The sequence below is a fragment of the Salmo salar genome, chromosome ssa26, assembly GCF_905237065.1.
Source record: "Salmo salar chromosome ssa26, Ssal_v3.1, whole genome shotgun sequence".
Classification (NCBI taxonomy): Eukaryota; Metazoa; Chordata; class Actinopteri; order Salmoniformes; family Salmonidae; genus Salmo; species Salmo salar.
The window spans coordinates 44,193,412-44,207,018 of record NC_059467.1 but is presented as its reverse complement, the minus strand read 5'-3'; the positions used below and the strand labels follow the sequence as shown (position 1 = coordinate 44,207,018).

The 13,607-nt window shown below is 42.7% G+C and overlaps 1 protein-coding gene across 3 annotated transcripts; it reads right to left on the bottom strand.

The window, feature by feature from the left end:
- Positions 1-2,052: 2,052 nt before the first annotated feature.
- On the bottom strand, positions 2,053-5,701 carry slc35c1 (solute carrier family 35 member C1). 3 transcript variants are annotated; one of them, XM_014176425.2, is made up of 3 exons: positions 5,433-5,701; positions 4,415-4,923; positions 2,053-4,126 (listed from the first exon to the last, which is right to left on the bottom strand). In XM_014176425.2, exons 2-3 carry the CDS (start codon positions 4,890-4,892, stop codon positions 3,555-3,557), a joined length of 1,050 nt encoding a protein of 349 aa, XP_014031900.2. In that variant the 5' UTR covers positions 4,893-4,923; positions 5,433-5,701; the 3' UTR covers positions 2,053-3,554. The 3 variants fall into 3 exon arrangements, with proteins under 3 accessions (XP_014031900.2, XP_014031901.2, XP_014031899.2); XM_014176426.2 differs by lacking the exon at positions 5,433-5,701 and adding an exon at positions 4,996-5,409; XM_014176424.2 differs by lacking the exon at positions 5,433-5,701 and having other exon boundaries at positions 4,415-4,989.
- Positions 5,702-13,607: the final 7,906 nt, after the last annotated feature.

Here is a 13,607-nt window from a genome sequence, read left to right as displayed (position 1 = left end):
CATGCAGCGCCTACTGTAGCTAAAAAATTGAGAGGTGCATGAATGTGCGGTATGGAGCTCAATTTGGCCTCTGCATGCTTCCAGAGGCTCTGCAATTGCGTCACACTATCCATATGGCAACTCCGACCACATTTTCAGATCAAGCATAAATTGTCTCTTATCCTGTTTTGTGCAGTGCATATTACCCGCCACCGGTGATATTTCTATATGTGAGCAACCACATCATTGTTTTATGTAAGTTATTTACCATGTCGCACAAATCTGGAACAATCACTCAACGACGGGTAAAGCCAATTAACAATAAGGGGTAAAACCAATTACCAACGATGGGTAAAACCAATTACTGCTGAGGATAAGAGAGGTTACATTATCGATATTCTCCATAATAAAGACAGTTATGCTGACTCTGATATAGAGCTAATGATTCAATAGTCAAATAATATTTTTTTTACTTAACTAGGCAAGTCAGTGACGAACAAATTCTTATTTGCAATGATGGCCTACACCGGCCAAGCTATGCGCCGCCCTATGGGACTCCCAATCACGGGCCGGGTTGTGATACGGCCGGGATTCGAACCAGGGTGTCTGTTGCAACACCTCTAGCACTGAGATGCAGTACCTTAGAGCGCTGCGCCACTCGGGAGCCCAATAGTTAAAGTGACTATGCATAGATAATAAACAGAGAGTAGCAGCAGCTTAAAAGAGGGGGGGGGGCAATTCAAATAGTCTGGGTAGCCATTTGATTAGCTGGTCAGGAGTCTTACGGCTTGGGGGTAGAAGCTGTTCATACAATTGTAGCCAAAAAGATGGACATAAACGTGTTGCAAGTTGTTCAATATAAATATGAATGTATATATTAAACATAACTCTTGTAGTATTTTAAGCCTATAATTTACCTGCTGGCTATATTTCCAGAATATTTTTTTATTCAGAACCTATACTGTGCAGGTATAATGCATTATGTTGCAGAACACATTGTAAGAATTAGTCAACTGAAATGTTGATAGAGAGACATAATATACTGTAGGTTATAAGCCTTACTACAACACATCATGAAGGCTCATATCAACAAGAAGTTATAAAGCATTACTATATCTGCAGCCTTTGTTACAGTTTTACTGAAAAGTATAGGAGGTATTGGGTATATGGTTGTCTCATTTACACAATATATTGGAACGATTCATCAATCTTTCACAGAATGAGTTTTGGGAATGTCATGTCCTCTGTGTGGGTGCAGTCCACACTGTCCATTTTGTTATCATGAGTCATTTATTATCTGGTTACACATGAAGGGTAGAAGGGCAGAGAATACTACAAGTAAACATTTTAGATTGAGAGACAGGCACACCACCATAAATACTCCAAAATAACCACGGCTGTTGGGATTGAGAGACAGGCACACCACCATAAATACTCCAAAATAACCACGGCTGTTGGGATTGAGAGACAGGCACACCACCATAAATACTCCAAAATAACCACGGCTGTTGGGATTGAGAGACAGGCACACCACCATAAACATTCCAAAATAACCACGGCTGTTGGGATTGAGAGACAGGCACACCACCATAAATACTCCAAAATAACCACGGCTGTTGGGATTGAGACAGGCACACCACCATAAACATTCCAAAATAACCTTGGGTGTTGGGATGACCGTGAGAAAGCAACTTCAGCCAGATGGTGCTTGGACACTACTAGTGTGAGGGACTAACGCTGCTTAGGTAACTAACTACAGCCAGATGGCACCCTCTGACCAGAACAGTGTGAGGGACTGACAGAGGTATTCATTCCTTTATACTGGTGCCATCTAGTGTTAGCTTTGTGTTTAGTGGCTTCTGGACCAAGTCTTCACTGACCGATTCCAATGGGTTTTACTGCGTAGGTCTGACACCATTAACTACCTCAGCTCTTCTCGGTTGACCAAACCCCTAGAAGGAGGGGATTTCTGCTCAGGCATAAGCAAGTGAAGTATTGTTCTGTGTAAAAAAATAACATTTATGCTTGATCATGAATACAGATAAAATAAATTTACAAGAGGCGAGTAACACATTATGATTAACAGAATGTTCATTTATTTTTCTAAAGTACACATATAAGTCACAGTCACTGAATAACTTTATATTTTCTAAAATAAATCTGTATATTTTCTTAAAAACACAATCTGGAAAAAAACCATCTATGTAGGCTAACCAGTTTTGGAAATCCCATATACAGTATCGGTATCTTCCAACGCACTACAAACCCTGAGGAAAAAAAATATAGTATAAAAAAAACAGACTTTGTATCAAATGGACGCAGAAGCAAAATCTGAAATCTGAGAGACCCACATTTTAGGATCTCTCAGATCACCAGCCTTGAGTCTTTCTATGTACATTCATTTTCTAGTGTCCCATTTCCTTATTCTCATTGGTCTGAAATGATGACACTACAGAAGAGGACAAGCAGAGAGGACTTTAGGAAAGGAGGCTGTTTTAGAGTGCAGGGTCTCAACCCAGCACTGAGACAGGAAGGAGTTATGACATAGTAATAATGCTCCTGCAGGCCACTTGGCCGGTTACCCAAGTGGCCTGCAGTCTTCCTTCAGGATTGAAGTTTCTGGACACAGACAATACATCAACACATACATGATCTTTAACATTCCTTCTATAATCCGTTTCTTTGAAGACAAAACACACACACACTGAAACAGTCATAGAAAATCTCCATCTCAGGGCATAAACAGTTCAGATTACATCCTTTGTTGTCAATTATTTAAAATGCAGTGCCCCTACTGAAGCGAGAGAGAACCGACCATCGCTTTGACGGTTTTCACTTTTTATCACCCACAGTGTCACTGCTTCAAAGATATAACGTAAAGCTGTCCGTCAAACAAGCACTGGCTTAATCACTTATTAACTAAGGTGAGCTATTGTAGCCTTACAGTCAGTCTCCACATGCAAACTGTATACCCAACATAAAGAGCCCCACTTGTCATTAAAAAAACTGTCTTTCGCCGTCTCATATTGCAGTTTTGCATCACATTCCTGATGCCGCATACAGGAAAGTCACTTTGTTTAGATACCATCCTACAGACATGGCATGTGAATAATTAACAAAATAGGTTTTCTGCTGTTCTGAAAGCAGAGACAGTAATGATTTAGGTTATAATTCATGACCCCCCCACCCATACACACTGAGTAATCTAAATAAATAACAAATAAAATAATTGGACAAAGTAACGTTCTAAGGAAATGATAAAACAATAAGGGTCCACTGAGTAACAAAACAACCCCGTCGCCTTCCTACACCTGTTTGTGTTACTATAGTAATGTTCATTTAGATTGACAGCACACAGCCCAACTGTTCCAAAATAACATCGCTATAGAAACAACTCCGTGGTTAGGCCTTAGTGTTTACATTGTCTTATGTCACCAGCGGGTCACCACCATGGCGGAAGGTCATCCTAATCCCGCTCTACCCCCGGGTCACCACACCACCACGGCGGAAGGTCATCCTCATCCCGCTATACCCCCGGGTCACCACCACCATGACGGAAGGTCATCCTAGTCCCACTATACCCCGGCACCACTCTTCTCCCCTAGCAGTTTCTCTTTGGACTCCTCCTGGGGAATATGGACCTTCTTCATCTCCATGCCTTTGACCCAGGTGTAGGCAGAAGACCCACCAAGGACCATCAGGTTACTAGTCCACCACAGGAAACTTTTACTGGACTGGTTATAGACCACAGCGATGACCGTCTGAGCGCAGGCCTTGGCCGTCCCCGACACGTTGTGCGTCAGTGGACTCGTGAACTTGATTTGGAGGCCCGTCACGTAGCCGATGGCGAAACCGAACACGCCGCCCAGCGTCATCATGCCCCAGAACGTGGGGTCACCCAGACGGCTGAAATGGACGAGGTGGCCGACTTCGCCGAAGACGAGGATGAGTGGGAGGAAGAGGATGCAGGCGTTGATGTTGTTGTAGAAGGAGAGCTTCCAGATGTTTCCATCTACCGCCGGCATGACCCGCTTGGTGAAGATTGCGTTGAGGGAGACGCAGGCGCTGGCCAGCACACCGAAAAACACACCCGTCCACGACAGGGAGCCCGCCACACCTTCCTGGTCCACACCCAACCAGAATCCACCTGATGGGAGGGACAGACAAAGAAAGAAGCATCAACATGGTCCTTTAGCAGCAATTTGCAGTTTACCTTATGTTCAATATATGGCCAATACAGGTGTGGCCCATGTAGGAATTAATTAACCTGTGGTGCAATTTTATAGAAGCGTGAGGTTACTTATTATAGGTTACCTGGAAGGAAGGAAGCGTCTAACCAGCCTGGCTTGGGTATATGCCTTAGACATGAGAACTTTCTACAAGGTCAAAGTACTTGCATTAGGCCAGATATAGGTTAGTTATTATTACCACCTACCTAGAATAATTCCACAACACAGGATGGCGTAGAAGGACGTGGTCTGCTTGAGGATCACGTAGGAGAGTAGAACGTTGAAGACCGTGCTGAGTGACCTGCCGACAGTGTAGAAGGCCACCCCTACATGCTTCAGGCACAGGTTGTTGAAGGTTATCATTCCAATGAACACGATGGACAGGGGTAGAACCTCCCGGCATACCTTTAGGTCGAACTTGACGGAGGGGAAGTCGATGACACCCGGACATAAGTGGGACAGCAAGTGCATGCCATAGCACAGTCCGACAGTCACAAGGCACTGGTAAAATGTCACAAATAGCGGCGCGTCCAAATCTTTACTGTCTAGCAAGTAGTTATTTAAGAACACCATGGTTATTGAAATGAACCAATAAAGTGCCACCACACCACCTATTTTGATGGCTTTAAGTAGAAACGTCTCGCCTTTTCCTTCGTCCATGGAGTCCGAGCCTGCTAGAGCCATTCTCAAGATGTTCGAGCGTTTCAACTGCACCCTGTTCATGATTGAAATCATGGAGGAAAAATCATTACAACACTCTGCTACAAAGTAACAGTATACCTATTACCTTCGACCTATCGGATACAAACAATGAGCGCCGTCCTCTGATTACGTGACAACTTCCTGGACAATATGAGTGTTTTTTAAAGAGACAGTGCGACATTAATCCTGTAAGAAGAACCAGTTCAACTTGAAGCCCGAACGCAATATGCACATGTGAGTTCAGTCAGACAGACTGTAGCCTAATACTGACTGAACAATACGATCAGAATTACCGGATATGTTTATGCTATATGACAGACTGAACAATACGATCAGAATTACCGGATATGTTTATGCTATATGACAGACTGAACAATACGATCAGAATTACCGGATATGTTTATGATATATGACACTCCTCATTCCCAGACACATTCAGACACCTTTTAAATAATGATGAGTTACTGCTTTATCTATATTTGTCTCCACAATGTTACGATTCCCATCTTAATAATGCCTTACCTTAGTTGCCGTCAATATCTTTAAAATGTTCACTCACGAGCTGGAGAGAGACGTGACTTTTGCTACTATCGCATTGCACAGTAAACGAGGAAGTAAACGAATCATACAGTATTTAGTTTACTCCTCCCACAGGTCCGGGTTGAAACATCATTTCTTGCTTTTCCTGATTTGCCACCTGTCCGACAGAGACACCTGTGCCACTGTCTATCTATACCACAGCCTAGTCCAGGTATGGGGAGCTCACTCACCCAATTCTCTCTCTCTGTCATTCATGCCTCGCCCTATGGTCGTTCACTTCATCAACACACATAAGCCCAGTAGGCTATTGTTACGGGAATTCCAGGTTAACAGATAAAGTCGGTCTAATGCAACAATTCAGGGAGACGCCTCCAGAACAGAATCAGAGAAAAGGTCTATGCCTCTTCACAATAGTACCGAATGTTTGTAAGACACCGGGCCGAGAGGCTTGTAAGGAGTTTGGAAGTCACAACATCACCTGCTACGGAATAACACAGTGTCACAGACTCACGGATACATTATCAACGTGTCTTCGAATCCAGTCTGGTATCAAACTTGAACCATAACATTCAACACTGGGAGACATGATGAGGGCAGTTAATCAGGTCAACGGTAGAAAGTCAGTAATTAGTTACAACAGATAATTATAGACTAACAAGTGACATCTACTTCATTACTAAATATGGTATCAACCCATATCCACAGCAAATCAAATTCAGGAAAATAATTGATCAAATGATTGCCCATTACAGCTATAAAAATGTTGGTGTTGGTGCTTGCTTGACGAAAACGCTAAAACCACAATATTTCCTGATTTAAAAAAACTAAATTCATGCTCTTCAACCGATCGCTGCCTGCACCTGCCCGCCTGTCCAGCATCACTTCTCTGGACGGTTCTGACTTAGAATTTGTGGACAACTACAAATACCTAGGTGTCTGGTTAGACTGTAAACTCTCCTTCCAGACTCACATCAATCATCTCCAATCCAAAGTTAAATCTAGAATTGGCTTCCTATTTTACAACAAAGCATCCTTCACTCATGCTGCGAAACATACCCTCGTAAAACTGACCATCCTACCGATCCTCGACTTCGGCGATGTCATTTACAAAATAGCCTCCAATACCCTACTCAATAAATTGGATGAAGTCTATCACAGTGCCATCTGTTTTGTCACCAAAGCCCCATATACTACCCACCACTACGACCTGTACGCTCTCGTTGGCTGGCCTTCGCTTCATAATCGTCGCCAAACACATTGGCTCCATGTCATCTACAAGACCCTGCTAGGTAAAGTCCCACCTTATCTCTGCTCGCTGGTCACCATCGCTGCACCCACCCGTAGCACGCGCTCCAGCAGGTATATCTCTCTGGTCACCCCCAAAGCCAATTCCTCCTTCGGCCGCCTCTCTTTCCAGTTCTCTGCTGCCAATGACTGGAACGAACTACAAAAATCTCTGAAACTGGAAACACTTATCTCCCTCACTAGCTTTAACCACCAGCTATCAGAGCAGCTCACAGATCACTGCACCTGTACATAGCCCATCTATAATTTAGCCCAAACTACTACCTCTTCCCCTACTGTATTTATTTATTTTATTTATTATTTTGCTCCTTTGCACCATATTATTTATATTTTAACTTTCTTCAAATTACAAATCTACCATTCCAGTGTTTTACTTGCTATACTTTATTTACTTTGCCACCATGGCCTTTTTTGCCTTTACCTCCCTTATCTCACCTCATTTGCTCACATTGTATATAGTCTTATTTCTTTCTACTGTATCATTGATTGTATGTTGTTTTACTCCATGTGTAACTCTGTGTTTTTGTATGTTGTCGAACTGCTTTGCTTTATCTTGGCCAGGTCGCAATTGTAAATGAGAACTTGTTCTCAACTTGCCTACCTGGTTAAATAAAGGTGAAATAAATAAATAAAATAAATACAATTAATAAAAGTGTCTCACCTAATTATACCACAACGGGGTGTAGCCCCAACCCGCTGTCAGGAGATCCAAACCTCTAAGAGGTTGAATCAAATCAAATGTTATTGGTCACATACACATGGCTAGCACAAGTTAATGCGAGTGTAGCGAAATGCTTGTGCTTCTAGTTCCGACAGTGCAGCAATATTTAACATGTAATCTAACAATTCCACAACGACTAACTAGGTGTTGGGTTACGAAAGTCCTTGCACTACCCCCTTCATTCGGGAGAGCGTGTGTGTCTGCTCGCTTATCTATACCAAGTCTCGCACGTATCTCCGATCAACGCGTGGGGTAGTCCCAACAGAGACACAAACCAGGGTACTGCGACTGTCAACTCAACACCTTAGCCACTATGCCAAGAGATCTGAGCATCTTGATGAGGTCGCTAGGTGTTGCTTTATGTACAGTACAGTATCACATAAATTATTATATGACCATTAATTAGCTTGTGAAATGTAATTATTGCTATCTGGCGAAGAGGTCCATTATCAGATGAACTAGTGGAGACCATGTGTATGTATCTGCGTGTAGTTTGAAGGAAGTCGCTAACTAAACTAACATATGGTGAGATGCTGGAGGAAGCTGTCAATCGGTCAGTCGCAGAGTAATATGAGAAGAATACAATTTCTGATATATATTTTTTGATGTTCTAAACAAAGTGTTTTGATAACTTTTAAATGTAGTAACAGGTCCGTGTAGAATTAACAACTCTTTACATAATACCATAGAAGCAGTGTTCTGCTAATATAACAATGTGTGCCTTTCATCTTTTATTGTCATTCCCAGCTGATACAGATACTGTGTCTATCAGCATTTTGTTAGGTGGTAATGGGGCTACCTTGGTAAACATGACAGAGTGGTCATACCAAGTCTGGTGTCCCGTATACAACAGGAAGTCCCAGGTCCTGGTGCAGAACACAGTGTTTCCCCCTCCCCATATTGACTGATACCATTACATTTAATACTAAAAAATACAATAAAAGATTTGACATCAGTATCAAGCCCGTCTGTCAGTCTGGACTTCATCAGATCATCGTGCAAGTCTCCATGTCCTGGCTCCATACATGTTTCTGTGAACACATACACACATAGCCACTGTTCTATCACCAATGGCAGTTAGAATAGGTGATATCTGACACACAGACAGACACTATGTTGAAGTATGAACAGGTCAGATGAAACCTTCCCAATTGTGGACTCCCCATCAAACGACAAAGGCATACAGTCTGACAAAAGCATCTCCAGTCCTTCTGTAGAAACAGGCAGAGTTTATAACATTGTGGATGTGTTGAGTGTCAGGTCTCCTATCTAATTCTGTTCTCCCCATCAACAAATAATTTGTCTAACTCTTCCCACATGTGAACACACCCACATCAAACCACATCCCGAAACCAACTCACATTTGAATTCAGTCATAGCATTTCTTAATGAACCAAATCTAAAACTAGGCCAAATCAGGAAGTGCAGTCGCTCTTTATGTAGTGTCTGTGGGGCAGCGCTATGTGCTTCTACACAATGGTAAACACTGTCAGTTCAATACAGAAACTTCAGCCATAATGTGGCTTCATCCCTCTCCATCAGCCCCTCAGACAGTATGCAATATTCCTTTATGACCAGTAGATGGGGATATAGTTATGAGCTAGTTTACAAAGTTGTTGTAGGATGACTGAAGCAATGGTTACATTTTGAATACATAGCAGGGCAAGAAAATTGTCCCATTGACACACTTATCAAGAGAACATCCCTGGTCATCTCTACTGCCTCTGATCTGGCGGACTCACTAAACACAAATGCTTTGTTTGTAAACTATGTCTGAGTGTTGGAGTGTTCCCCTGGCTATCCGTAAATAAAAAAAGAAAATCTTGCAATCTGGTTTGCTTATTATAAGGAATTTGAAATTATTTATAATTATACTTTTGAAACTTAAGTATATTTTAGGAATTACATTAACTTTTGATACTTAAGTATATTTAAAACCAAATATATTTAGACTTTTACTCAAGTAGTATTTTGCTGGGTGACTTTCACTTTTACTTGAGTCATTTTCTATTAAGGTATCCTACTTCTACTGAAGTATGACGATTGGGTAGTTTTTCCACCACTGTCTTGAACCATAGTTACCAACTCATCCGCTCTATCCCCTACTCCAGCACCATGGACAACACACCACCACTTAATAATGAGGGGTGAAAGTCCCACTTGTGTTTTATTGTGACCTGGAATGACATGGCGAGTCATAATGACGATGTCATAATCAAGCTCAAGATAAAATGAAATCAAATCAAATACACATATTTAGCAGATGTTATTGCGGGTGTAGAGAAATGCTTGTAAATGTGAGGAAGCCTGGGATGTAGTCGTTAGTCCAAATCCCTCGCTCATACAGCAGCTGAAATTCAGTTCAGTAAACCCTTCTACAGTAATCACACCCTGTTGAATTGGACATTTTCTGGTTGCGATGCTGTATTTGGCCACTGGGGGACGCTGTGGTTATATACACTGCTCAAAAAAATAAAGGGAACACTTAAACAACACATCCTAGATCTGAATGAAATAAATAATCTTATTAAATACTTTTTTCTTTACATAGTTGAATGTGCTGACAACAAAATCACACCAAAATAATCAATGGAAATCCAATTTATCAACCCATGGAGGTCTGGATTTGGAGTCACACTCAAAATTAAAGTGGAAAACCACACTACAGGCTGATCCAACTTTGATGTAATGTCCTTAAAACATGTAAAAATGAGGCTCAGTAGTGTGTGTGGCCTCCACGTGCCTGTATGACCTCCCTACAACGTCTGGGCATGCTCCTGATGAGGTGGCAGATGGTCTCCTGAGGGATCTCCTCCCAGACCTGGACTAAAGCATCCGCCAACTCCTGGACAGTCTGTGGTGCAACGTGGCGTTGGTGGATGGAGCGAGACATGATGTCCCAGATGTGCTCAATTGGATTCAGGTTTGGGGAACGGGCGGGCCAGTCCATAGCATCAATGCCTTCCTCTTGCAGGAACTGCTGACACACTCCAGCCACATGAGGTCTAGCATTGTCTTGCATTAGGAGGAACCCAGGGCCAACCACACCAGCGTATGGTCTCACAAGGGGTCTGAGGATCTCATCTCGGTACCTAATGGCAGTCAGGCTACCTCTGGCGAGCACATGGAGGGCTGTGCGGCCCCCCAAAGAAATGCCACCCCACACCATGACTGACCCACCGCCAAACCGGTCATGCTGGAGGATGTTGCAGGCAGCAGAACGTTCTCCACGGCATCTCCAGACTCTGTCACGTCTGTCACGGGCTCAGTGTGAACCTGCTTTCATCTGTGAAGAGTACAGGGCACCAGTGGCGAATTTGCCAATCTTGGTGTTCTCTGGCAAATGCCAAACGTCCTGCACGGTGTTGGGCTGTAAGCACAACCCCCACCTGTGGACGTCGGGCCCTCATACCACCCTCATGGAGTCTGTTTCTGACTGTTTGAGCAGACACATGCACATTTGTGGCCTGCTGGAGGTCATTTTGCAGGGCTCTGGCAGTGCTCCTCCTGCTCCTCCTTGCACAAAGGTGGAGGTAGCGGTTCTGCTGCTGGGTTGTTGCCCTCCTACGGCCTCCTCCACGTCTCCTGATGTACTGGCCTGTCTCCTGGTAGCGCCTCCATGCTCTGGACACTACGCTGACAGACACAGCAAACCTTCTTGCCACAGCTCGCATTGATGTGCCATCCTGGATGAGCTGCACTACCTGAGCCACTTGTGTGGGTTGTAGACTCCGTTTCATGCTACCACTAGAGTGAAAGCACCGCCAGCATTCAAAAGTGACCAAAACATCAGCCAGGAAGCATAGGAACTGAGAAGTGGTCTGTGGTCTCCACCTGCAGAACCACTCCTTTATTGGGGGTGTCTTGCTTATTGCCTATAATTTCCACCTGTTGTCTATTCCATTTGCACAACAGCATGTGAAATGTATTGTCAATCAGTGTTGCTTCCTAAGTGGACAGTTTGATTTCACAGAAGTGTGATTGACTTGGAGTTACATTGTGTTGTTTAAGTGTTCCCTTTATTTTTTTGAGCAGTATATTTCAGCTGGTTTTAGATGGTATTGTAATTGTTTATATTTAGTGTAGTTGTTTATGTTCTTCCTATGGTAGAGATAATCTTTACAACAACTAGTAGCACACCATAACCAGACCAATGTCAACCTGTATCTATGTGGCTGTAATAAACAGGAAATATAAGTGTCCTACATATTCCTGCTGGGGAGATGGCCAGCGTCTTCTGAATAGTTAACCTCTAAGGATCGGCCCCTTTTTTTCAATTTTCGACTAAAATGACATACCAAAATCTAACTGCCTGTAGCTCAGGCCCTGAAGCAAGGATAAGCATTTTCTTGGTACCATTTGAAAGCAAACACTTTAAAGTTTGTGGAAATGGGAAAGGAATGTAGGAGAATATAACACATTAGATCTGGTAAAAGATAATACAAAGAAAAAAGCAACATTTTGTTTTGTATTTCTTTTGTACCACCATGTTTGAAATGCAAGAGAAAGGCCGTAATGTATTATTCCAGCCCATGTGCAATTTAGATATTGGCCACTAGATGGCAGCAGTGTATGTGCAAAGTTTTAATCTGATCCAATGAACCATTGCATTTCTATTCAAAATGTTGTATCAAGACTGCCAAAATGTGCCTAATATGTTTATTAGTAACTTTTCATGTATCAAAACTGTGCACTCTCCTCAAACAATAACATGGTATTCATTCACTGTAATAGCTACTGTAAATTGGACAGTGCAGTTAGATTAACAAGAATTTAAGCTTTCTGCCAATATCAGATATGTCTATGTTCTGGGAAATGTTCTTGTTACTTACAACCTCATGCTAATCGCATTAGCCTACGTTAGCTCAACTGTCGCGCAGGGGACCAACCAATCCTGAAGAAGTTGTTTAAAGAATTTACTCTTAATAGCACTGCTCTGCTATTTAATTCTGAAGGGATAGCTCATTCATCTTTTATGGTTTTTACTTCTGCAAGGGAGATGCTGAAAAGAAAGATTCACTTAGGTCTGAGTATTTGTCACCCTGTAATAGGAAATGCAGTTCTGTCTCTACCTCTCCCCTGGAGCAGAGTGAGCAAAGCCTGTCCTCTCTGGGCAGCCAGGTTTGCCTGTGACAACCGGTCTCTATAGCCAGACCGTGCTCACTGAGTCTGTACCTAGTCAGTGTTTTCCTCAGTTTTCTATCAGTCACAGTGGTCAGATAGTCTGCTACCATGTTACTGTCTGTTTAGAGCCAAATAGCATTGACGTTTACTTAGATTTTTTGTGGTGTCTTTCCAAAAGGTGGTATATTTTTCTTTTTGCTTTCTGATGATGGTTGGGCTAGATTTTCTGAGTGCTGTCCTGAGGCTCTATGGGGTTGGTTTGGGTTAGTGAACTGAGCCTCAGAACCAGCTGGCTGAGGGGACTCTTGTCTTGTTTAATCTCTTGACATTGTAGAGCTGTGTGATGGAATGTTTTGGGGTCACTTGTTTTTAGATGGTTGTAAAATGTGATGTCTCTTTTTTCTATTTGGATGAGGAGGGGGTAATGGCCCAATTCTGCTCTACATGCGTTATTTAGAGGTTTTCTTTGCGCTTGCAATACAGTCTGGCAAAACTCTGCATGCAGTATTTCTACTGGATGTTTGTCCCATTTGGTAAATTCATAATTAGAGAGCAGACCCCAGAGTGGCAGGTAGCCTAGTGGTTAGAGCGTTGGACTTGTAACCGAAAGGTTGCAAGATCGAATCCCTGAGCTGACAAGGTAAAGAACTGTTGTTCTGCCCTTGAACAAGGCAGTTAAACCACTGTTCCTGGGCCATCACTGAAATAATAATGTGTTCTTAACTGACTTGCCTAGTTAAATAAAGTTTAAAAATAAAAATACTTTGCTGCCATGTAGAGCAACTGATTGGAAAACTTTGAGCCAGATTGTAATTTTAATGTTCTTTTTAATGGTATAGAATGATCTTTTTGATTTGTCTCTCAGCTCATTCACAGACAAGTGAAAGCTACCTCTGTTGCTGATATTTAGATACACACTCTATATCTTGCTCTCTCTCATCTATCCCTCGCTCCCTCCCTCCCTCCCTCCCTCCCTCCCTCCCTCCCTCCCTCCCTCCCTCCCTCCC

Excerpts from the sequence above, each read along its gene's own strand:
- slc35c1 (XM_014176424.2), bottom strand. The coding sequence starts at position 4,943 with ATGATTTCAATCATGAACAGGGTGCAGTTGAAACGCTCGAACATCTTG. Across the intron at positions 4,127-4,414 it reads GTGTTGTGGAATTATTCTAG|GTGGATTCTGGTTGGGTGTG; the intron begins GTAGGTGGTAAT and ends CCCTCCCATCAG.